Source organism: Pygoscelis adeliae, unplaced genomic scaffold, assembly GCF_000699105.1.
Source record: "Pygoscelis adeliae isolate BGI_AS28 unplaced genomic scaffold, ASM69910v1 Scaffold242, whole genome shotgun sequence".
Taxonomy (NCBI): domain Eukaryota; kingdom Metazoa; phylum Chordata; class Aves; order Sphenisciformes; family Spheniscidae; genus Pygoscelis; species Pygoscelis adeliae.
The window spans coordinates 509,275-532,285 of NW_008824369.1; the positions used below are offsets into that span (position 1 = coordinate 509,275).

A 23,011-nucleotide genomic window follows, 5' to 3' on the forward strand; every position below is an offset into this window, starting at 1 on the left:
TAGGGAAGTGATCGTGCCCCTGTACTCGGCACTGGTGAGGCCGCACCTCAAATACTGTGTTCAGTTTTGGGCCCCTCACTACAAGAAGGACGTTGAGGTGCTGGAGCGTGTCCAGAGAAGGGCAACAAAGCTGGTGAGGGGTCTGGAGCACAAGTCTTATGAGGAGGGGCTGAGGGAACTGGGGTTGTTTAGCTTGGAGAAAAGGAGGCTGAGGGGAGGCCTCATCGCTCTCTACAACTACCTGAAAGGAGGTTGTAGCGAGGTGGGTGTTGGTCTCTTATCCCAAGTAACCAGCCATAGGACGAGAGGAAATGGCCTCAAGTTGCGACAGGGGAGGTTTAGTTTGGATATTAGGAAAACTTTCTTCACCGAAAGGGTTGTCAAGCATTGGAACAGACTGCCCAGGAAAGTGGTGGAGTCACCATCCCTGGAGGTATTTACAAGACGTGAAGATGTGGTGCTTAGGGACGTGGTTTAGTGGTGGATTTGGCAGTGCTAGGTTAACGGTTGGACTTGATGATCTTAAAGGACTTTTTCAACCTAAATGATTCTATGATTCTATGAATAGGTTCTTGTGCTACAAAGTGCTTCATTACAAGAGAGGTGAATCTAGGAATCAGATCCTACTCAGTGTAAGTGTATCACAAAGTTCTTCCTATATGTTATTTAAGATTCTGTTTCCCTATAAGTAAAACATGGCTAATCTCTTTAATGACTTAAAAAGGTGTTGTAGGTTCTTGTGCTACAAAGTGCTTCATTACAAGAGAGGTGAATCTAGGAATCAGATCCTACTCAGTGTAAGTGTATCACAAAGTTCTTCCTATATGTTATTTAAGATTCTGTTTCCCTATAAGTAAAACATGGCTAATCTCTTTAATGACTTAAAAAGGTGTTGTATGAACGTGCTAGTTATCATTAGTTCTGGCAATGAAAAATTGTACTTAAGTACAGGCCAATCCGTTTATTTTTAGTTTTTCTGTAAGTTCTTCATTCTGGTAAAAACAGAATTTGGCTTACATTAGTCCTGAGGCCTTGCTTATCCCTATATTGACAAAGCTTCTACTGGAAGTCAGTTGAACTTTTGCCTGAATTAGGGCTGATTTATGATGGATTTCATCCATGTATGAATTTTCCCAGTTATCAAGATGATAGGTGTTTTATTTTAAACTGAAATAGTCCCATCTGATCTGATATGCAAGACAATAACAAATAGCAAAATACTCAATTCAGAAAAATAAAATTATTGGTATTTTTTTCTATACTTCATTTTGTGCTGTACAGTTCATCTTGGGTTGGGGAGTGAAACAAATATTGTTATGGAGAGCAAAGAAACAGTGTCAATATATTTATGTATTTCTAATTTTGTCTTTGGGTGTTGAATTGCCCTGGGTTAAGTTGCATAATGATAAGTAAAGCAACTGGACACAGTCCAGTGCAAAGTGATGCATGAAACCAGCACTTTTCCCCCCTAGCGTGTGAAAATTTGTATCAGCAAGAAACAGATAGTCCAACTTGTATGTAGTTGGAGAACTGCCTGCATTTTGATACCTACATTCTTTTAAAATGAATCATTCTTCAGTGCAGACACAAGATCCCTAGCTTACTGAAGCTAAGAAGTGACATGCTGACACTAGGCTACATTAACCTTCCATTTTCACTAACTTCTGTGTACTAATGTGACCCCCATAAGTGGTGACCAAAGAGGAGCTGTGGTCAAGGCTATGGCAAAAGTGGTTATTGTGCGGTATTACAGCCCAATACCATACTTTGCAAATCCACATTGGAGCCAGGGTTAGAGCCAGGGTTAGATCTGAAGTCTGCTAATGTCTTGTCACAAACCCAGTTCGCTAAGCTCCTCATCAGTGGTACTTTAGCATATGATTCCTTGGAGTGGCCTAGCTGCAAAACTCGCCATCCTGTTCAGCCACTTTTTGTCCAGAAGATGGGGCAAGGTGCTTCCTTTTTAAGGAAAGGGCCAGTCATTGCTTTTCCACTGGTAATCAGATATATTAGTCATTACAGGCTCAACAATTATCAAAAAAGTAAATGCTTATGGTAATGATTTTGTTCTTTAATCATCGTTCACCCTGAAAACCTAACACGTGACTTTCTACCAACTATGTACCAGGGAACCCTCATGTGTAAAAAAAGCCTTTGGTGTTAAAAGGAAACTACATTTTAAAATAAATAACTTACTTTTAAAACAACCCTCCAGCATCAGATAGAGAGTTATCAGAGAAATTTCTCTGCTTTGCCTTTATTTTAAAGTAAAAAATTTGAAGCTTTCTATTTTTAGGCAGCTGCCCAGCAGCTACTTTTATAAAGCATAGCATAACGGTATTTGTGTGAAAGAAAGAGGGAAAGGTTCAATTCTAGAATGAAGCTCCTATTTGGATCTGGTTTTGTTTGTTTGTTTGTTTGTTTTCAAAATCCACATTCTCTGGGAGGTAGCTGTTGTACTGGGATTTGGAGCAGTGCAAGAATAAATATGTAAATAAGTCAGATTAGTCTCAGGAGTAGGGAATGTTTTAAGTAATGTTACAGACTAAGCCAGTGTAAAAACGTGGGTAAAGATCATGCAAATTTGGACTGTTACTCAATCAGTCAGTCAGCAATTCTGCACTTACATTTTTCTCGGTGTGTCTGCTTTAAATAAGGTACACACATATAACCACATTGCAGATTTATCTTACTTTGGTAGGTGAAGATCTGGAGCCTAATTGTAATTAAAAGTAGCTGTTTATGGCTGGCTTATAGACCTCCCAAAGCTGAAACTAGCAATGGGAAAGCAAGCACATCTTTCTCTACTGTGATAGATACTGCTGTCCATTGAAAGTACAGCAAGCCTCTCTGAAACTGCTGGGATTTATTAATCACTTTGATTGTTTTGATTGACAAAGGGGCAACTGAACAAATGGTAAATCATCATGGATATGGTAATGCATCTCTGTGATCTCTGAATGGCATTTAAAGATTCAGGACTTGTCCCAAGTGACTGAAGCAGCGGCGTGGGAATTGAGGTCTTCCAGCTTTTTGTAGCAGATGCACAGTACTTTGCTTTTGGATGAGGTATAACTTAAACTATGCTGTTGGAGCAGTCAACTGTGGAGTATTCTGCTCTTACAATGGTCAAAGGAATGCTGTATGTTGGATAATCATTGCTGGGGCAGTAGGGGGATCAAGCTGGGCAAACTGATTGTCTAACTAAAACCAAAGGAGAAGGATAAATACTGCCTCCTCTAGCTTAGTTGAGGCATTCAGCAGTGGCTCAAAGCTGTCTCACCAGGGCCAATGGGCACAGTGCCAGCGGAGGCTTTTTCATGTCTCTGATGTTGCTGTGATGCTCCTGGAGGGTGATACAGAGCAATGGCAGCAGATTTTTATTTATCCCAAACATGCACCTTGCACTCTGTTACACTTTCTAGGTATGTAACGGTCAACAACCATGGAACTAGTCTTTGCAAAGGATGTGGCCACCGTGTGTGGACTCATAAAATTCTACACCCACTTGGCAGTCAATCCTTGCAGATTAAATTATTTTTGGAGTCCTCTGTGATCATGGAGCGGGCAGGATTTGCCTAAGAGGAAATGTCATAAGAATAGGATGGAAAAGATGAGTGAATTCTGTTGCTTAAAGGCTGGTCCTGGAAGAATAGAAGGGATAATGCACTAATCAAATTCTGACAAGGTATTAAGGAGAGAAGAAGGGAAGGCATTTTGGAGCTGCCTGCACTAAAGCTGGATGTCTGAAAAATAAAGCAGTTCTTATGCATAAACATAATTTTGATTTAGTTGGCATTACCCAGGGATAAGTCATACAACTATAGGAGCCATAGACGCCAATGCATGCAAGAATGGGCATGCATGCATTGCCCACACATGCTGGTGATGCCAAGAAATCAGGGAGACCACCTGTTCTGAGATGAAGTACAATATAAATAAATACAGATACCTAATCTTGTCCAGCTAGTATCAACACAGGTAGCACATGTTGCATGTGATGCATGTTGACATGATTATATGAATAAAGCATGTAAAAGCAGGTCTGACCTGCTATTAGAGGAGAAATATAAGTAACGGGGTGTTATCTTAATCAAGAACTGTTTAGGGAGGGCTTTTCATTGTGATCAGTGAGGTCTAGTTGTCTTTCCTACACTGCGATATTTATGTAAATATAAGTTCTTCAAACAGAAGCTGATTCTCAGACTACAGTGAAAGGCGGTGATCCATCTCTGAATTGCACTCTGCAGTATGGCTCTGCTGCAGCCATGGTGGCAAAGATGGGGAGATCAAAGCTTTGTACATGTCAGTCAGGGGTTGGCTTGCTGAGTCCTCTTCCTTTATGTTTTCTGAGGGGGGGGCAGAGACATGACGGTGGGGGCAGGGACATGATGGTGGGGGGCAGGAAGACAACGGTGGGGGGCAGAGGGATGATGATGGGGCTCGATGTGGGGGTGGAAGAGCGATGGGGGCAGTGGAAATGGCGACGGGGGTGGCGGAAAGGCGACGGGGAGCAGAAACGTGTGAGGGGGGCAGAAACATGACAGGGGATACAGTAGAAGCAGAGAACGGAGACTGAAGAGAAATCAATAGGCAGGGAGAAGGGAATGACCAAGAGACAGGAAAATAACAAGAGTGAAAATGTGAACAAGATCTTGTCTTGTACTACACATATTAGGCTATCTTGCCTTTCTCCTTTTTGCTTCCGTTGTCTGAGCTTGGCAGGAAGAATAGTACAAGTGTGGTAAGCCTGCAAACACTAAGTTACAAGCTCTGGTAGGATTGACAGCAGTATGTTAGGCTGTCTCTTGGCTCCCTTCATATGTTACCTTAATATGTTTGTTACACTTCATAAGACTTCTTAAAATGTAAAGCTTTTAGAGGTGGAGGATTTGCAAACATTGATGTAGAAAACACTTGTTCAAGGACTAAGTGTGTGAAGTACTCACCCAGCTTGGCTCCCAGCCACTAGACGATCCCTAGCCCAGCTCAGCATCTCGCCGTTTGAAATGTCCAGGCTCCGTGCATGCAGAGAGATTAATGAGCACCACCTTGTGGCTACTCGGCTGTGGACAAGGTCCCTGGGGTTGCTGGGGAAGGGATGATGACTGGTTCTTCAGTGCCAGGAGGCTGCAGGATCAGGTTGTGAGTTAACTGTGTTCCCACAGAATGTAATGTCCTGTCGGCATGCTGTTGGGTTCTGCAATGTGCATGCAAGCTACACAGACAAGCTGAGGCCGTAAGTATGTAAAAAAATCAAGCCTGTGAAAACACTTGTAATCATATTTTATGAAAAAGACTACCCCTCTTACACTGCTGAGTTAGCTGGGAGGATGAATATGAGGATTTATTGATAGGTCACTAAATCCTGCCTTGCAGTGCAAAAATCGAGAGGCAAAATGTCAGCAGCCAAGTCAAGGAAGTTTCCAGTGCTGCCCCTTCCAGCTGCTCTGTTGTTTTGTGTCCCCTATTTGGTTCCTGCAGGTGAGAATAGAGCTGCTCTGAGATGACCCAAACTCCTTTCATCCTGCCACAGTATCTTGTACGTGAGTCTTGATCCCACTGCCATCTTTCCTAGCGCATTCCTCCGCTGTGGAGGTTCAGTTCTCCAGAAAGATTTTCCACTATAGTCTTGATTCTCTCATCAAGCTATGAATAGCTCCCATTGGCATTGCTACCTGAATCATATCCACCCATGCTAAACCTTATGTAGATGCCTTCTATTATGTAGAAACCTCAGAAAGTGGATCTTCAAATGAATAAAGGACCCAATTTCAAACAAAGTAGTCCTTTGGGATTTGAAATATCCTGCAGTGCTATATCCATTGGGACACAGGAGTGTCTAAGTGCACAGTCAGAGCCTATTGGAATTATGCTTATTCTAAGAGAATAAACCAGCTTATCCTGACAGGCTACAAGTTACAGAGGATTTTGTGATTAAATCAGAGTTACTCATACCAATTTCACATGTTCAAAAATCCAGAAAAATAAGAAAAGATTTCATGTGATGGACAACCTGAGTGGGCTATGTGAGAGCTCTAGAGACAGATTATGATACCATTGGGAAAGAGCTTAAAAGGAACATAGCAGAGTGAGTTCAAACCATGGTAAATGTGGTGGTGGTGGTGTTGTTACTGTTATTAATATTACTCCCACAAATGTTTGAGATGTCACAGGTATTTCTCAGACATACAAGAAGGGATTATATTTGGCCAGGTAGTTCACAGTGGGATATGAGCTTTTTTTCAGTTTGACATGGAAACAAAGAAAATAAACACAATGTTGGCAATTACTTTGCTTCCTGTTGGAACATGTTATGTAACTGTTCTGGCTTTCTTTCCTTGTAAAATAGGGTGGTGAAGATGTTAGCTGTAGAGAAGAGAATAATATAAAGACATTCAGCCGTCCTGGAGTAGTTCAGAGAATCACCTTTGGCAGGTACAGAAGTGGCGTCCTTGAACTTATATAGCGTCACAGCAAAAGTTCCTTATCACATACCATACTTTGATAAAAGAGAGAAGAATCAATAAAGCAGAGAATGTAGACTGAGCAGCTGATGCTGCATAGAATTCTTAGGAGGCAAAGGGTATTTGAAAAGAATATAATAAGTAATCCAAGTTTCCCAAGTCCTCTGTAATAACCCATGTCCAATTTCAATTACTAAGGGGGGGCCTACAGGAGGGTTACTTCTGATTTATACCAAGATAAGTAAGAATAGAAAAAGCAAGCACTTAAGGAATGAAAATTCAGCCGTAAGGTTGTAGAGGATAAAATGTCAACCAATAATTAGTTTAGGCGATGGAAGAGAGTGTATTACGTTTAAAAAGGGAGAACCAGACGGCACTATTAGGTGATGTGCTACTGCACTGGAGCCAGTGCAGCAGAAGGGGACTGGAGAGGAGGAGCTGGTCCAGTGAGGTCCCATCGTGTGTGTCTTTCCACACATCAGTATGGCCAAATACAAATCACAGCTGTCCAGGATGAGAAGTAGATCATTTAGCTATGTCTCACCCAATGCAACATGCACTGCCCAGGCAGATGTCTTCTTTCAGAGATGAAACTGAACAATTGTCAAAGCTCCAGTGTTTCAGAGGAATGTGAAAAAAACTCAGAAGCTCACTTGTGCAGCAACTGGGAGGTGTTGGGAGGAACCCACTGGTTCCCTGTTGGTGGAACCTTTTGGCAATCAAAAAGCTCTGTGAAGCATGGGATCCATACACAATAAATACAGAGCGAGAGAGATCTAGTCTTGTTTCAAACCCCTTTAGGGGTATCCAAAACATTTATTGACCACAGACTGATTTTCTTTCTTAGTTATACAACTCTTCCATGGGTATATCAAGTTCCATCTTTAGGTTCCTTGCCCTTACTGCTGTCTCTGAATGATCATGCCAATGTGTGATCTCCTTGAATAGTTAGAAATGTTTTCTTTAGCTTTCAGTCTGAACATACTGCTGATCAGATTATAAAAAATTGATCTCACAGTGATGTTAACCTTTAACTTAGTTATTTTTCCATGCTATTTATCTCAAAATCTATAAAAGACTTGCATATTGTTTCTCCACTGTCAAACTGAACAAACCATGCTCTTTCTATCTCTTCCTAAGACTGATATTTCTGTAATCGTTCTAATAGCCAGCCTGCACTGATTCCAGTTTAAGCTAATCTTTTTCAACACTGTTGACTGGATTTGTATAAATATTTCACAGAAAATCTTACCAATGTCTTGTTTAAAAGTCCCAATATTTCCTTCTCTACTAAAAATCTCACCTAACCCATCTGAACATTACATTATCTGTTTCCACAGCTGTGTCATACTGGCAGCTCTGGCACACTGACAGTCTATCAGAACACTTGGATCTTTTTCCTTCTCTGTTGCTTCCAGCTGATGAATCTCAAGAACATGGCTTTGCAGTTCACATTATTAAATTTCTATCACTGCAGGCAAGAAGGTAATCTAATTCCAGTGTGATGATCTGGTCCTCCTCAGTATTGGCAATCCCTTCCAGTTTTGTATCACATGCAAACTTTTTGAGGCTGGGCCTGATCATTATTTCTAGTTCATGGAAGTATACATTAAATGGTATTGCTCCAAAGACCAATCCCTGAGGAACACCATTGGGTAATTTGCTCCATTCTTATAACTCCTTTTTTATTATAACCTGTTGCTCCTTGTTCACATTGCTTTTGTATCATCTCCACTTTCAGTAATGATTTCCTATGGAGCACTGTATCAAATGATCTGTTTCAACTTCAACAGACTGAGTTCACTGCATTATTTGGTTCTAAAAAGACTTACTCAAAATTGTCTTACTCAAAATATACTAGCTCAGATTGACATCCTATACTTTGGTAAACCATGTATTTTTTCTGACATTCTCTTTGCCTCCCTACAATTAATTGTTCTTTCTTTCAAAATCTGTTGTAAGACTTAGCATTATACTGAAGTTAAAAAATACATTTCAGAATATATATACTTTCTAAAAATACTTTTTAGAGTATAAACATTATATTTGCTATACTGAAGTCCTAGGCAAACTTTCATTCAAATTCATTAAATGCTGCTTTTGCTTGTAATTTCATATACCAGTTATCCCAATATGCTAGGGAAGAGATTGTATGTATCCCTCAATGTTTGTTGCATTAAGAAATACAGTTTGTTTCTCCTAAGATACTGTAATTTCTGTTATCCTACTGCTGTTTCTTTTATATATCATTCCCATCTGTCATCAGCCTTATGTAAATGAAAGCAAAGGTCCTCTTTGCTCACTCTGAAGTAACACCATCTCCAGTTAGTTAATTGATTATTAAAGAAATCCATCTTTTACCATCCTATGTCTTTGATGGAGCTCCACCATCATTGGTGGCATTTATTTTCTGCATTATGTCTGGGAAGTTAAATTCTTCCATAAACAAGGAATTATTTTCCTGCAATTTTACATCCCTTATAACTTATATTCAAGTTTGAATAAAGGAAGGAGGCTGTAAAAGATCCTCAGCACTATCTTTCTGGGGCAGATTGTGTCATCTCTTGTCCCAGTAATTTCCACCCAAACAGAATCTATTTCATCTGTGTGATCACAGGAGATTTCTTTACACTCAGCCATTTCTTTAACGTTCAGTGATACCCTTCCTCCTTTGCTCTCATTTCTGTCTTTCCTAAGAAGCTCCCTACATAGTGCATTAGTGGGAATATTCTGTCCCCAGCTGAAGTGCAGGAGGCATCTCCATGCGCCAGCAGAGTTGTGTATAGACCTCGGAGCTTCTGATTTCTAACACTGCCTTTGGCATTGCCATTCTGTCTATGCAAGACAATTTTCTAAAGAGACAGGGCACGTCCTGTCTGAGGCAGGCAGAAGAGAAGCTGTGTACTGCCAGTGGTCAGCTGGTAACTGAATACTTTTCACAGTCAAAGATGGTCTGAAATAGACATTTGATAATTTAGCTGCCTGTCTGAACACCCTGACTCCATAGGTCCTCAGGCCCTGACTACCCACTCAGGATTATCGGAGAGAAGTATTAATATGAAGTTAGAGTACAGAAGCACTGTTTTTCATGCTTATTGATTTGTTCCCCTGTGGATGTCATTTTTTCAGTATTTTTCTGGCACCCAGAGCCAATGAGAATAGTCAAGGCATTTCCTGCGGAGAGATCTATTTGAGCTAACGAGCCATCTCCATGTCTTATTTGTTCTTTACTTCTGCAGAGAAATTATTTTAGCCACATCATGAAGGCATTCACTGAGATTATAAATTTCAGCAGGGCCAGGGGCCAGGGGAGAAATGCTCTCCCACATACCTGATCCCCTGAATCCACCAGAGATTTGCTTCTTGGCAGTGAAGGCAACATCAAACAAAAAATAAAGGACTTGTTGAGAAATGACATTGCTGAAGTTCTTTTCACCCCAGTCACTTGTGGCTGGACACACCCAGCTGCTGTTGTTGGGAGTGCCTCCAGACAGAGCTGGATGATGCAAAGCATTTTTCAAATGTTTGCACAATGAAGAATTGCCATCATAGGGTCAGGAACAACTGTTTTCAGAAAGTAAATATTGTGCATTTCTATGTTAGATAATAGCTAAGGGCAGCATGCATTGTAGCTGGAGCCTGAAGGGAAAGCATGACAGTGAGTGGAAAGAGATATTCTTGTCTCCTGAATCAGGATGAGACTTCTACTGTGTGGTTCAAGTAATGCTTTCCCTTTCATCCGTTACTACTGGCTGCAATGCATCATGCTTAATTTTTCAGAGATGCAAAATTAAATTAGAAAGGGGGAGAGCAGCAAAAGGTTCAGTGAATTGGAGAAAGAGTAATAATTTTGTATCTGACTCATCTTCAAACCATTCCATCAGATTAAAAATAGCTCAACTCCTCTTCAAAGGTAAGTGCCGGCAACAGCATCCTGGCAGTTTCACGGTGTTTACAGTTTAGCAGCTCTGGTCAGGACTTCTGCATTTCTCCATGTAGCAAGAACAGCCTTCTTTAACTGCAATGTTATTAATTCAGATACAATGATTCTCCTGCCTGTTATCTGATAACACTTCTTGACTATGTTTCACTACTGCTGTTCTCATACCTTTCCATTGTAGTATGGTACTTACAGAAAGGATTGGCGCTTACCTGGCATATTGTATCTGCAAAAGGTTTTAGTAGGTCTTAATTAGTAGTTCTCAGAGCATATTAGGAGGTCATTTCTCAATAGAAAGGATAGGAACAGCAAGTTTAGTACTGGAATGTTCCACTGGTATTTCTGTGGGCTCTGCTTGATGTTCAGAATATTTTTTGAATAGATGTTTGGTCAGTCATGTCTTTTGAGGAGTTTGGGGACTGACTACTGCAAAGGGACAACATGGCTTAAAGACGTACCACCAGTGCAATAGTGTTTCTAAAATGATAGAATGGTTTGCAAAGAACTTCTGGCCTGCTGGTAACAAATTTTATATGCCTTCCTCCCGCTAGCTGAATGGCAGGAAACTATCTGAAGTTTCTTGTCTTCTTGGCAAGGCACGAGATAGTCTGCATGAGGCTCTAAGAGTGAAACATCTAGAATGAAGACAACAGAACACAGGCACAAGGGCATAGAATGATTTGAGGTGAGCTGAACATGGAGCTAACTTGATAGTACTAGTTTTTGTTACATTGCATGATGTCATCCTAAGCTTGCTTCTGGCTGGAAAGGACAGGCAAAGGGGAATTTATACTTCCAGTGTATGAGATTGGAGGTGATGTAGATATGAAATGGTTAACTTGAGGAAGTGATGGAATCTATCTAGAATAGGACAAAGCCAGCATCCTTCCTTATCCTCAGGAGTGGCTTGACTGCTAACAGATTTGTAGCACAAGTCAAGTCCTTGTTTTGCCTTCTGCCTAACTTCATCAGAAACCGAAACATCTTTTGCATGTTGCAGCTCCACAGGGTGGGGGAGACAGGAGGGTTGTTTCACATGGGGGAAGAATTACAGGAGGGAAATGACAGCTGAAATAAACACTTGATCTTCTGCCTACAATTTTAGGATGGAGAGTGAACATGAGTACCTAAGTTTGGACAGCAGATCCAGCTTGTCTGATTCATATGAGTAATTCCATGCAGTCTGTATAGTGCTACTTGGGTTGTAAGCTCCATTGGGTAGATATGATTTTGTCCATGACTTTAGCTCTTAGGCAGTATGTCACTGCAAATACTACCATAATTAGATGCTGATGAAGAAAATTGGGCAGATGTGTGCTCTGTTTCTGAACATCGTCTTTCAGCTCCAACTCAGGTGGAGTTTTGTACAAGCAGCAGTATGTGTGACAGCTTAATAGAGATGACAAACCGAACCTGAAACGTATATTATTCTATGGGCACAACTACATGCTATGTATCATGTTTCTTAGATACCCGTGCAAGTATATGATAGTATTAACGGTATTATCATTAATACTATTTGTATTTTAATAATATCTAACTCCCAATGTATGTCCCAGGTCCAATTAGGGATGACTGAATGTTTTGGAGAAACAAGTCGTTTCGGTGCCTTCACAGTCAAAGCAGTTACCGGTTCAGCTATTTATAGTCTATAGCATCAATCCAGGTCTTTCCAAAGCATTATATTCACATGATGTTTTTGACAAAAAACTTTGCAATGGGAACTTTCATTCTGATTTTAACTTTTTTGGGCAGTATTACCAAATCAGGATTGTGATCCTGTAAGATGCACATGAGTCAACATTGGGACCCATATAGTTGAAGTTCTGACTGCAGAATCAAAGTGCGAAGACTCAACTGACTTGTGGGATAGGGAAGCCTTATTCGTATCTCACACCTTGTTCTATCATCTGAAGATACATAATGTGAGTTTCCAGGGGATGTTTGCTTGAGGGTTGAGCAACATCCTAGCCTGTTATTTTGTTTCACTGTAGATTCATTAGCAGTTAGGAAAAATGTTTTATAAGTGATCATATATTTGTTTCTTCAAAACTGTATTGTAATGTGAATTACATGCCAGTGAAAATACAGAATAATCTTTCCTGTTTACAAAACCAAAGCTGCACAGTCCAGACCTCAATTTCCCCAAAGTCTGTAGTATTTATTTAAAGCTTCGGTTTTGACCTAGATCCAGTTCTCATTTCTGAAAGCTACATAAAGTTCTGACTTGCAGCAATTTTCTTCTTAAGGTCATTAATGTATATGTATGTAAAACCAAGAATTCCAGCCTCTCGTCACACGAACTATATAATATTTTCAAGAAAAGTCATTGTTTCTACATAAAGATATGCACAGGATATTGCAGGCAGGGGAAAAAAAGTGTGGTCCATGGATATTTCTTATTAACTGCTTTAACTTGGCTTATCTGGTTTTATAAGCAGCATTGTCAGGGGAATTAATTGCATCAGAGTCAGTGGAGAGAAAAATCAAGGAAGAATTCTACTCACAACAAATTAAGATTTAATACTGCAAAGTTGTCGTTATATGTATCAAAGGCTGTTGAAAGTCATGTTGCTGGGAATAACTAGGGGGCTTGTTAATGCAGTCACGATCATCCTTCTGACAGAAGCTCCCTTTCGGGAAATGCGATATGAAATTTTCCTTAGGTTCTCATCTCATTCCCATATTGCGTTTATTTCACTCTTAGTGTGCTTCATCTTTAATTTCTCAGTTAGGAATTCATTTTTCAGCATCTGCAAAATTAGATAATGAATGATGAGCAAGTCTGAAAGGAGTCTTAAGTGAATGCAATTTATATCTTCTTTTCCTAGTTTTGGGAATGGGGGTTTCCTCAACTAATTTGAGTTGAGGCCCTTATATAAATAAGGTCATACTGTGCTTCTAAACATAGTCACAACACAAGGCAGATCCCCAATTTCTGCTTCTTGTAGTTCCATTTTGAAAGACACTGTTTTCTTCCTAGCATGTCCTTTTTCAGAAGATTTAGCCCTAAGTGGGTGTATTTCTTCCTTTCTAGTAATCTCTACAAGATCTTATCAGTCTCTTAGAGGCTGACCCTTCATTCTGTGAATGGCCGGAACTGCTGTCGAAGTCTGTGGCAGTTAAAAAAAGTGCAGAATCAAAGAGATATTCTGCTGGCAGCTTAAAGGCTTACAGAACTTGTAGCACTAATGTAGCCATTGTTTCTTTGGGATTTTATATGCATTCTTGTATATGTCTATCGTGCAAATCTATCTGTGGAATTCCTTTTCCGTCCTTCCTCAATAATTCTTTTTTTTAAGATTGGGCAGGAGCCTGAGTTCTTTTGCCAAATGTAGTAACGTGAAGCAAAAAGCAAAAGCATATCAATAATAATGCAGTAGGCAGAACACATGAATGCCTGTTCTACTTCAAATCCGTTTGACTATGTCTCATTTATGCTAAGATGGCTATACACTGATCATGCAGAAAACAATCAGACCCAGTGCAAGAGTCTCTTTTCCAGAGTGGTGTAAATAAACATGACTATAAATGATAGCTGTTCCCAGTATTTCCTGGGCCAGATGATGAATGGGACTCAAAATTACATACACAAAATGCACGACCAATTGCATATTTTAATTTGTAATTATCACAAGTGCATATGCTAATTGCTTGTTATGCAGTAGCAGTAAAATAAAAAAAACTGTTTCAGTTTTTGTTGTCCATACATTTGCAGTGTACAGCAACTAATTTATTGGTCCTCTGAAAGTAATGAATATTCTTTCTCTATGTGAATGACCTATATATAGCTGTAAATCATTAAATACAAGATTCCTTCAACACAGGGTCAGCAAATCCATCAGTTATTATGTACCTTCCATGTTCCAAATGGTGACCTTCATATCTATGCTTTACTTAGTTTTTAGCCTTTTTAACCAGTGGGCTGAACATTGTGTTTTCATTGTACAGCACTAAGCATACTTTCTGTGATATTCTGTAATGTCTTGCAATTCTATACAGCAGTACAAAACTCTGCTTAAAGGAAGCAAATATTCAGAGCCATCTGGAGATGTACTTAATTTCTCAGTGGTGGACAAAACTGTATTTCAGACAAGGACAGGAATGACAGAGCAAAAAAGCAGTTAGAGCACATAGGGGAAGCAATATCCACTGGCAAGCTCTTTGGACATTAAACCAATCCATGGTAGAGCTCCTGTGTGTTTCTCACTCAGAGTTTACTCTAACTATAAGGAGAACTGTGTACATTAATTGAGCCACCTGCATAAGTGCCACAGCACCAGAGCCTAGAGAGAAGGTTAGCCTATGTCCAAGATTTAACTGGTGCTGTTCAGATCTCTGTGGGAGTCATTGGCAGGTGATGGTGGGGCACAGGCAGGATCTCCTGCCTTTCAGTGATCATCTTGATGTTCTAGACACCTTCCTTCTCCACTTTCTCTCCTATTAGCACCTCCTCTACAGGATGAGGCTCCCAATAGATGAGACCAGGAATCCTCAGCATGGGTATTTCCTCTCCAATGGGTCTGCCCGGGCAGGGAATCTAGATCAGCATGGAGAATGCTAATAGATTGTTGCCAGGCTTGTGTTTGCCAGCACAGGTGGAGCAAAGCATGTTGCAGCAAGGACGTGTGTACAAGCCCATTCCCAGTGGTGGGACCAGCTAATTGTGCAACACCGCCAGTGAAGAGGAAAGCTCTTGTAACGATTCTGATCTCCCGACAGCTGTAATCAAATACTAGGCAGAGGAAAAATCAGACGTGATACGCTGATGTTTCTGCTTATGCACAAAGAGCAGTGGAAGATTTTCATATAAGACAGGAGTATTTAAGACGTGTAGGAATGTAATACAAGTTGTCTTAATTTGCTTGATAAAAATAACATCTTCTGTTACCTACATTCAGCGATTCAGCATTTTTGAGACATGTCTTTGATGAAAATAAATGTGTCTAGAGGTTTGTGTGGGATGAAGATTATATTTGGGTCAAATTAAAAAGTGGTCCATACTGTGTTGGATGGTTAAGCTGTAAAATTTAACCAATGAAAGGATAAAAGTGATAATCCTGCTTTTACCAGCTCAGCAGTAAACAGAGCAGGTGCAAGCCATGTTTAATCCATGACCCCTGGGAAATGGTAATGTTAATTTCTGTTGTCTTCCTGTGCCAGATGCCAGGCTCTCTGAATTTCTAATTGAGAGCACTAGCTAGAAAGGCTGATAAGGCACAACTGAGCACCTGGGTCGCATCAAAATGAGAACAGCTCTGTTAACTGCTGCTTATCCCACTGTATATATCCCACTGTAGGCAACACCTGTGATATGACTTTATAAATAGATAACTCGAGCTGTGTTCACACAAGGTTAATTCAGAAGTTGTCAGCTTGTTAGGCAGCTTTCCAGCCATGTGCTGATGGCACATCCTCAAAACACAAGAGGAAATAATGCTTTATGTTTAATGTTTATGTGGTACATTATGACATAGAGTTGGTTTTTTTCCTTATCTTTAAAATTCCTAGTCTGCTTCTGCTTCTGCATTAAAAGGAAGTTTCAAGTAGATGTGATTTTAACATTTTCTAATGTCTTGGAGTAGGTACGTCACCTGCCATGTTCTAAAAACATTCGGATGGTCAAAATTACTGAGCATTGGTAGCATGCACTTGCAGAGGAATTAAAATGTTGGCAAAGGTGCTGCTAACTGTTTTCTCATCTAGTTTAATCTCTTATGATGTTTTTTCTCAATTTACAATGATAGTCACTGTACGCCATGGAGTTTACAGTACTGAAACAGCATATCCTTTTGGTATTGTGTACAGATCTGAATAAGAGATCCTCTTGCTGAACATCATACAGCCCTTGGATTTTGATTAGCTTTGGATCTTTAGATTGAATTTCCTTCATGTTCAAATAATTTACATTTGGAAATTATGAAGAAAAAAAATGCAACTTGTCAGCCACCACTTCTTCCTAATTACTCAGTATATATAGAGGTTGATTCACAACATTCCTAAATAGCCAGCAATTTATCATCAAACCCCTTCCACTGTTCAGAAGTCATTTAGATTCTGTGTTGTCTGATATACCATAAACATCCTACTAAGGTATATTTATTGGTTTCTACATTACTTTGATAGCAAAAGAAAACAACAGTTCTCCATAAAGATAAATGCATTTTTTATTTGGATGAATTTTTCCTTTCCTGGATTGGAGAGGAAAATTATAACTACTGACATTTATTGAATGAAATTAGACCTTTTCAGTTTAGTCAAAGCTTTGAAAAGTAGCAAAGAGGTGAGCGTTTTGAAAAACGTCTTTTGTGCTCGGGTAGCTACTGCTCATACAAGATGGGATCATTCCCTGGATTTTCCTAGAGTTCATCAGTAAAAATATGAGACATATTTCTGCATATACTGGCACACATAAGTAGTATCAATCACATAAGCAGCCCTACTCCCTTGTAGGATATAGCCAAAACAACATAGTGCAGAATTAAAGGACATGCAATGCTCCTGTGATGCTGTAACGAGGGGGGGGGAAAGAACATCCCTCACGGTGAGTTGAGCTTATTAAGTTGCTAGCATTGGAGATGAAAAAACAATTGCAGTAAGTATGATCTTTGCTTAAATTTTCACTATCTTTTTATCTGTCTATATTTTGTAATCCACCTAGCAAAGCAACTTCACCTGTAACACTCCAAAAGTTTAAATAATTTTGTAAACCTGTTTCTGTTGGATTAGTTTTATCAAAAAGATGAGGAAGGGATTGTGGAAGATAGGAGGTCTTTGATTCTTGGATGATCTTTAGACTCTCAGACTGCAAGGATAAGGAAAATAAGCTACATATTTCAGGTCTGTTTGTTTTTTGTAAGTAACCAATTAAAATTAATAAGTAAACTTTTTAAAAAAGACACTGTCCCTAATAGTGCCAAGGTTTTTTAAAATGCGTCTGCAGTGTGGTTTTAGTGAGTTGTTCCTTGTCTGCAGCATAAGCTTTGCTCATTGGTTTTCATTGCTTTCTCTGTAACAAATTTTCATTGAGGTATTTTATACCTCTTTCCATTTTGATTACCAAATAGTGCAGAAATTTATGTCCAACTGCTACCTTCGATAAATGATTCTTGTTCCGAATTGTGTCCTTTGAACTCATAACTATTAAAAATAAATGAAAGTATCAAAAATTACGTTTTCCAGTGTACACGTGCTAGATGTATTGGTTTGTGCACCTTGCTCAATTGGCAAGATTCTTCCTGATCCTGATTAATTTGTCTTGATTCACCTCAATTCTTCTCTGCCTAATTGGTCATGTTGAAATTTCAGTGCTCTGGAAGGCAACATTCATTAATATAAGAAGAATAAGTAAGATTGCAAAGCATCAACATTTCAGTACAAGGTAGATCCTTCCTTCCCTCACAGTCCTTCAGTGAACTGCGCCTTCCTTTAAATCTGGAATCCTTGTGTTTTTCTTCCAAGTGTGCACTTCAGTTGAAAGCATCAGAACACCAGTTGTCTGTATGTTAGCAGCTTACTTAGTCTGTTTTATTTATCCCTTTCTGGATCTGGCCTCTAGATCCAAGGGCTTCTTTTAAAAATTCCTTTTGGCAGTATTGCAAATTATTTTCAAATTGGGATGAGGTTCCCCCCCCATACACAGAGTGGTCCTTAGCCTGAAATCTTTGCTTATGCTTTTACTAAAACTAAGTGTGGAAGTCAGTGAAAGATTGTTAAAGGGGAATGCAAGTGGTCTAAGATAATTTCTGGTTTAATTTTGGAGCAGTTACTTAGGATCAGGTTATTAAAAATACTTAAAATGAGAGGTAAGTGCTTACCTACGTAAAAAAATGTCCTTTAATCTTCCCTGAGCTTCAGCTTGCTCAATGTTAATGAGAACTGGTACTTGTATGAAGGTTTTCCTTAATTATTTTTTATAAAGTTAGGTATCAAGTGGTATGGAAATGGAAAGTATTACATTAATAGGCAGGTTGATCAGGAATACCCTGTTTGATAGGACTCAAAACACAGCTCTGAATAACTCATTCAATTTTTCTCTTTCAACAGGTGATGCATTCAAGTGGTGATGTATAATATTTATTAAAATTTAGTATTAGAATTACTTTTTAGAGAGACATGCAAATAATACTATATCTTCTGCTCAAATGTTTGCCTTCCTTTATTGAACCGATTTAAAAAAAATCTAGAGGTCCAGAAACAGATAGTGCTTTTTTTGGCAAGCTTGTGTGAACAGAGTTTACACCAGCAAGATAGATACTTGTTTAAACATGGCTAATTACAGGACCATTCACTGCAGCCTGCAGATTGATTGTTTTCAAAGAGGCACTGGTTCTATAACTTGTAGGTAGTTTTACTAAACCTGTGCACTTAGGCTGAAATGTTGCTGAACGATTCCTTTGCAGGAGTGCTGTTCTTGTCATATTACACCTACAGTGTAAAAACACATGAAGCCTTAAGCAGTAACACTTGCTTATTTGAGTAGTCTCAGATAGGACAAGTTTTTGAGAGATGCTGAGCAGCTTCCACAACTACTGCCTTAATGAAAGTATTGCATGAGGAAAGGCTGAATTGAAACCTCGTTGTTTGATCTGTTGTGTCTTACTTGGTCTGTGTGAGAATATTCTTTCTGTTTTGCTTTTTTTTTTCCTTGACACACATATAATGTATACTTAGAGCAGTACTGCATTAGACATTCATTTGGTTAAAAGGTTTCTCACTATACTCAGTACTGCTTTGCTGCATCTGGAGCAAAATTTAATAGAGCACACAGTTTAGCGTTTGCTAGAAATAAATAGGAGAGGGTGGCAAGGAATTTCTAATGTAGCTATGAAAGTTTTACAACAGCTTCTTTACACAGAAGTCATCATTTTGCATTTCCTTTTGTGTTAATGGAAATTACTTAGTTAAATCTCCTATACTTTTGGAGAGAATAGACACATAATTTCTCTCTTAAAATTTTGGTGAAAGGTTCTATAGGAAGCTTTAAGATACAGATCTATCACCACAGATGTATCTTTTAGTCCAGCATTAGACAGTTGTCAGTGGCATAAAAACCAGTTTCAAAATTGGCATGAATTGGCATTTTGGCTGGCAAGATCATCAGAGAGTAATATGTGGAGAAAGAAATTTGCCCATTCATGACTGCATTTCTTGTAAGCCAGGATGGAATCCTGCTGAGAAGAAATTTATAGTGATGTTGGCACTTCTTATGCCTTTTTGAGGGAGTATTTAAATGCTCTTTCACAAAAATTCATTCTTTTGATTAACTCCATTGATTCCACAGGATGGTTCAGTGGAATAAAGTGAAATGAATTTGATTTAATAAAGTAAATAAAGTAAATTTAAATTAATTAAATAAGATACATTTACAATTATGATCTGTCTTCATATCTTAATGTTCAAACCTCTTCAAAGTACACCTGTTTGAAGCCAAAGTAGTAGGTAGCGCCCTTCCAGGTCAGGCCCATCAAAATACAGTAGGTATTTCTGAGTCAACAGAAATGAAATTTGTACTAAATTTTCCAGGACATTAGTGGCAGATGCAAATGCAAATACGAAATATTTCCCAAGAAGAATGTAATTCCTTAATGGATTTACAAAGAATGGATTAACAAGAGCTGCTGGATCTTTAACACATTTTAAAATTAATATAAACTGAATTTTCTACCAGCAGTTCAAAATATGCCCTGCTATATTAATGCAAGCTTAAGCATTTGTGGGAAGAAATCAGAGAGTTTTGTTCTAAGCCCATTTTAGAGTGACAGATGGATACTAAGGGGAAAACATTTGACTCAAATAAGCAAATTTCCTTTACTGATTGTTTTAAACCCAGTTTTTTTAGCCAATTTTCCTTGGGAGCTATATAAAATAATTTTGGATGCTGTAGAATTGGAACTGAGAAAGATGCCTCCAGTTATATAAAAACACACTTACGACGGAAAGTGGAGGTTAAAATCTATCTGTCTATTAGGTGGAGAAGCAAATCACTTTGTTAAATATAAAAAGACAACACTGGCAGGGAAAGAAAAGGTTATCTATGAAAGCATGAGAGATTTTTCTTTCAGGGGGAGGGAGAGCAGGGTGTGTGTCTCAACATTCATATATACGGAAACACATCATTCTGCTTAAAACAGTGACCTGGAATAGAGACCTGGGTTCTGTAATCAGCTCTGTTCCTGATGCCCAGTGATACTCTGTTTTGCAGTAAGCCAATTGTGAACCTTTGGGACTTTATTCACGTTACATTGAAGACCTTTAACACCCCTCTGGCAACTTGCTCAGTCTGCTAGACAATATTCCTTCCACACCAATAATGTTATAAAAAATACTGAAGAAAACCAACTGAAAATGAAACCATCAACATCCTTTAGTTGATCCCATTATCTGTCTCTAAAAAAAGGTTTTAACACCTCCCACACAGAACAGCGGCTTCAGTAATTTGGTGATGATAACAGTGCATAATCAAGAAACACGAGGCTGTGGTATGTGGTAATACATCCCATTTTGTGTACAGGAAGAGTTTTGTTTAAGTAAATATATCTTCTTTTTAAGTACCTTTTGGATTATGTGGTATTAGGTTGCTCATCCCATTAGTCTCACATCTAGTTACTACAAAAGTTCAACTGCAGAAATCGTAAATGGGTGAATCGTAACATCCTGATGATGGCAGGTAGGAGATTAGGCTTTGTATCTTTGGTTTTTTGTGATGTTCATGGTGTATTTGAAGATAGGGAGTAACTGTGACTAACACGTAGAACAAAGGACTGGAAGGTTTGGCTATTTAGCTTCTACCAGTGACTAATTCACAGCTAACCTTAAGTGTACCATCATTATAGAATAGTGCTCTGACAAGTCCTTTTAATGATATGCTGCCATAACTTCCTAGATGATATTACAACATGGTGTTTTATCAGTAAATTACATCAAAGGCCTAATATTAAATTATGATAGGGTGGGTTGGGAAATAAAGCAGTCTGCTGTGTTTAAAATGCAATGAATTGTTTTCACTGTTGAAATGAGAACTCCCTTGCATTGTAAACCTGCTGATAGGCTACAAATGAAGTTTCAAACTTTGTGTCTGTAGCTGCTATGAACCTCAAAATTATTTATGCATGGAATTTGCATGAAGTCAGTGACAGATCTCAGAAGTACCTTAGACTCTAAACACTGTAGTGATAGGTACACGGGATTTGCCCATGTAGTTATACCACAGAAGTACAGTGTAGTTTGAATAACCATCATTAAAAAATGTGGCTACAACGTCAACTAGGAGGAGATGCATTCACACGCGGAGGCCCCAGCCCTGATGTCTGTACTCTGTGGAGGCAGGTTTGATAGAGTGACGAATGAAGGGCTAACCGTGAAGTTTCCACGGGATATTTATTGTGTACATAGAGAAAGACCTGGCTGCATGCTCATCACCGGCATCAGTTTCACATCAGTACAGAGCTATTTAAATTGAGATGGTGGCTGTTTGTACATGGAAAAAAAAATTAATGTGTTACATATTGCATATTACATATCACTGATTTTAAAGGCAAAGGACCACATTTTGCCTTCCCAGTCCATAAAATCTACAGGCAGACAAGGAATACGTTAGGACTGTTTATTGTTTTATATTGCTTTTAAAAAATAATTCACAACAAGCAGCATAATGCATTAGTAATAGTTTACTAAAACAACAAAAAAGGAGACTGTCTTCCATGTCATTATTCAAGTAAAATATTTCCCTTGGAAGAAAAACTAATTAGAACATTTTAAAAAATATGGGTCATTTGGTAGTACAATTAGTGTCTCCAAGCCAGAGAGAGGATATCTGGGGGTAGAGAAGTAGTTTGATTTTAAGTACATCCCTGTGGTAGGAGAAAAATTACCCTAGAAAAAATTCTTAGTGACAGAGAGGGATTTAGGTTTATGTTATGTCTTCCTGGACATCATGTTCCAAGTACTACTTTGAGCACAAACCTTTCCTTTCATGAAGTCCCAGGGGTACACTCATCATACATTTCTTTGGACAACCTGTGCTCCCAAAGTCCTTATATAATCTTGACATAATTAGCCTTTTTGCTAAATTATTTGGAAAACGGAAATCTAGTTTGTTAGTCGTACGGTATTTCCCTATTTCCTCACTACATAGAGCCCCTGATTCCTTAGGATTAACATTTCGATTTATGCTGCTTAAAACTGTCACCTCATTTTCATGTACTCTAAATTCAGCAGAATTACAAACCTAAACCTAAACCAGAATAATCTTTACTTCTCAATCCTGCTTGTACCATTGGTTTAACAAGGTCACGTCCAGCCCTGGAAATGCACAGGCTGCAGAGAGTAGTTCACGCTCACCTCTGTGTCTACCTTGAGACCCATCGTACTCCTCTCCTGCGAAGGAGCATGAACGACCCCGGCACCCACTCCGAGGGAGGTGTGCGAAATGGCGCCAGGAGCCGTGCGCCCGCTCCGCCCCCCCTGCGGGTGGTGGGCGGCGCAGCGCAGGTGTCGCGGCCCCGCCGGCGAAGCTCTGCCGGAGGGCTCCGGGGCTTCTGGGGGAACCAGGGTCTGCTTTGTACTGTTTGTCTCGAGTCCCCCCCGGCAGAGGCGAGCTGCG

The 23,011-nt window shown here is 39.3% G+C and overlaps 1 protein-coding gene across 1 annotated transcript in view; it reads left to right on the forward strand.

Annotated features, from left to right (window-relative positions):
• The first annotated feature begins 5,399 nt into the window (after nucleotides 1-5,399).
• The window catches only part of LMTK2 (lemur tyrosine kinase 2), a 60,266-nt gene continuing 42,654 nt past the window's right edge, over nucleotides 5,400-23,011 (forward strand). The window contains exon 1 of the mRNA XM_009320053.1: nucleotides 5,400-5,484. Coding sequence (XP_009318328.1) covers nucleotides 5,400-5,484 — 85 coding nt within the window. The remainder of the gene's footprint in view (nucleotides 5,485-23,011) is intronic.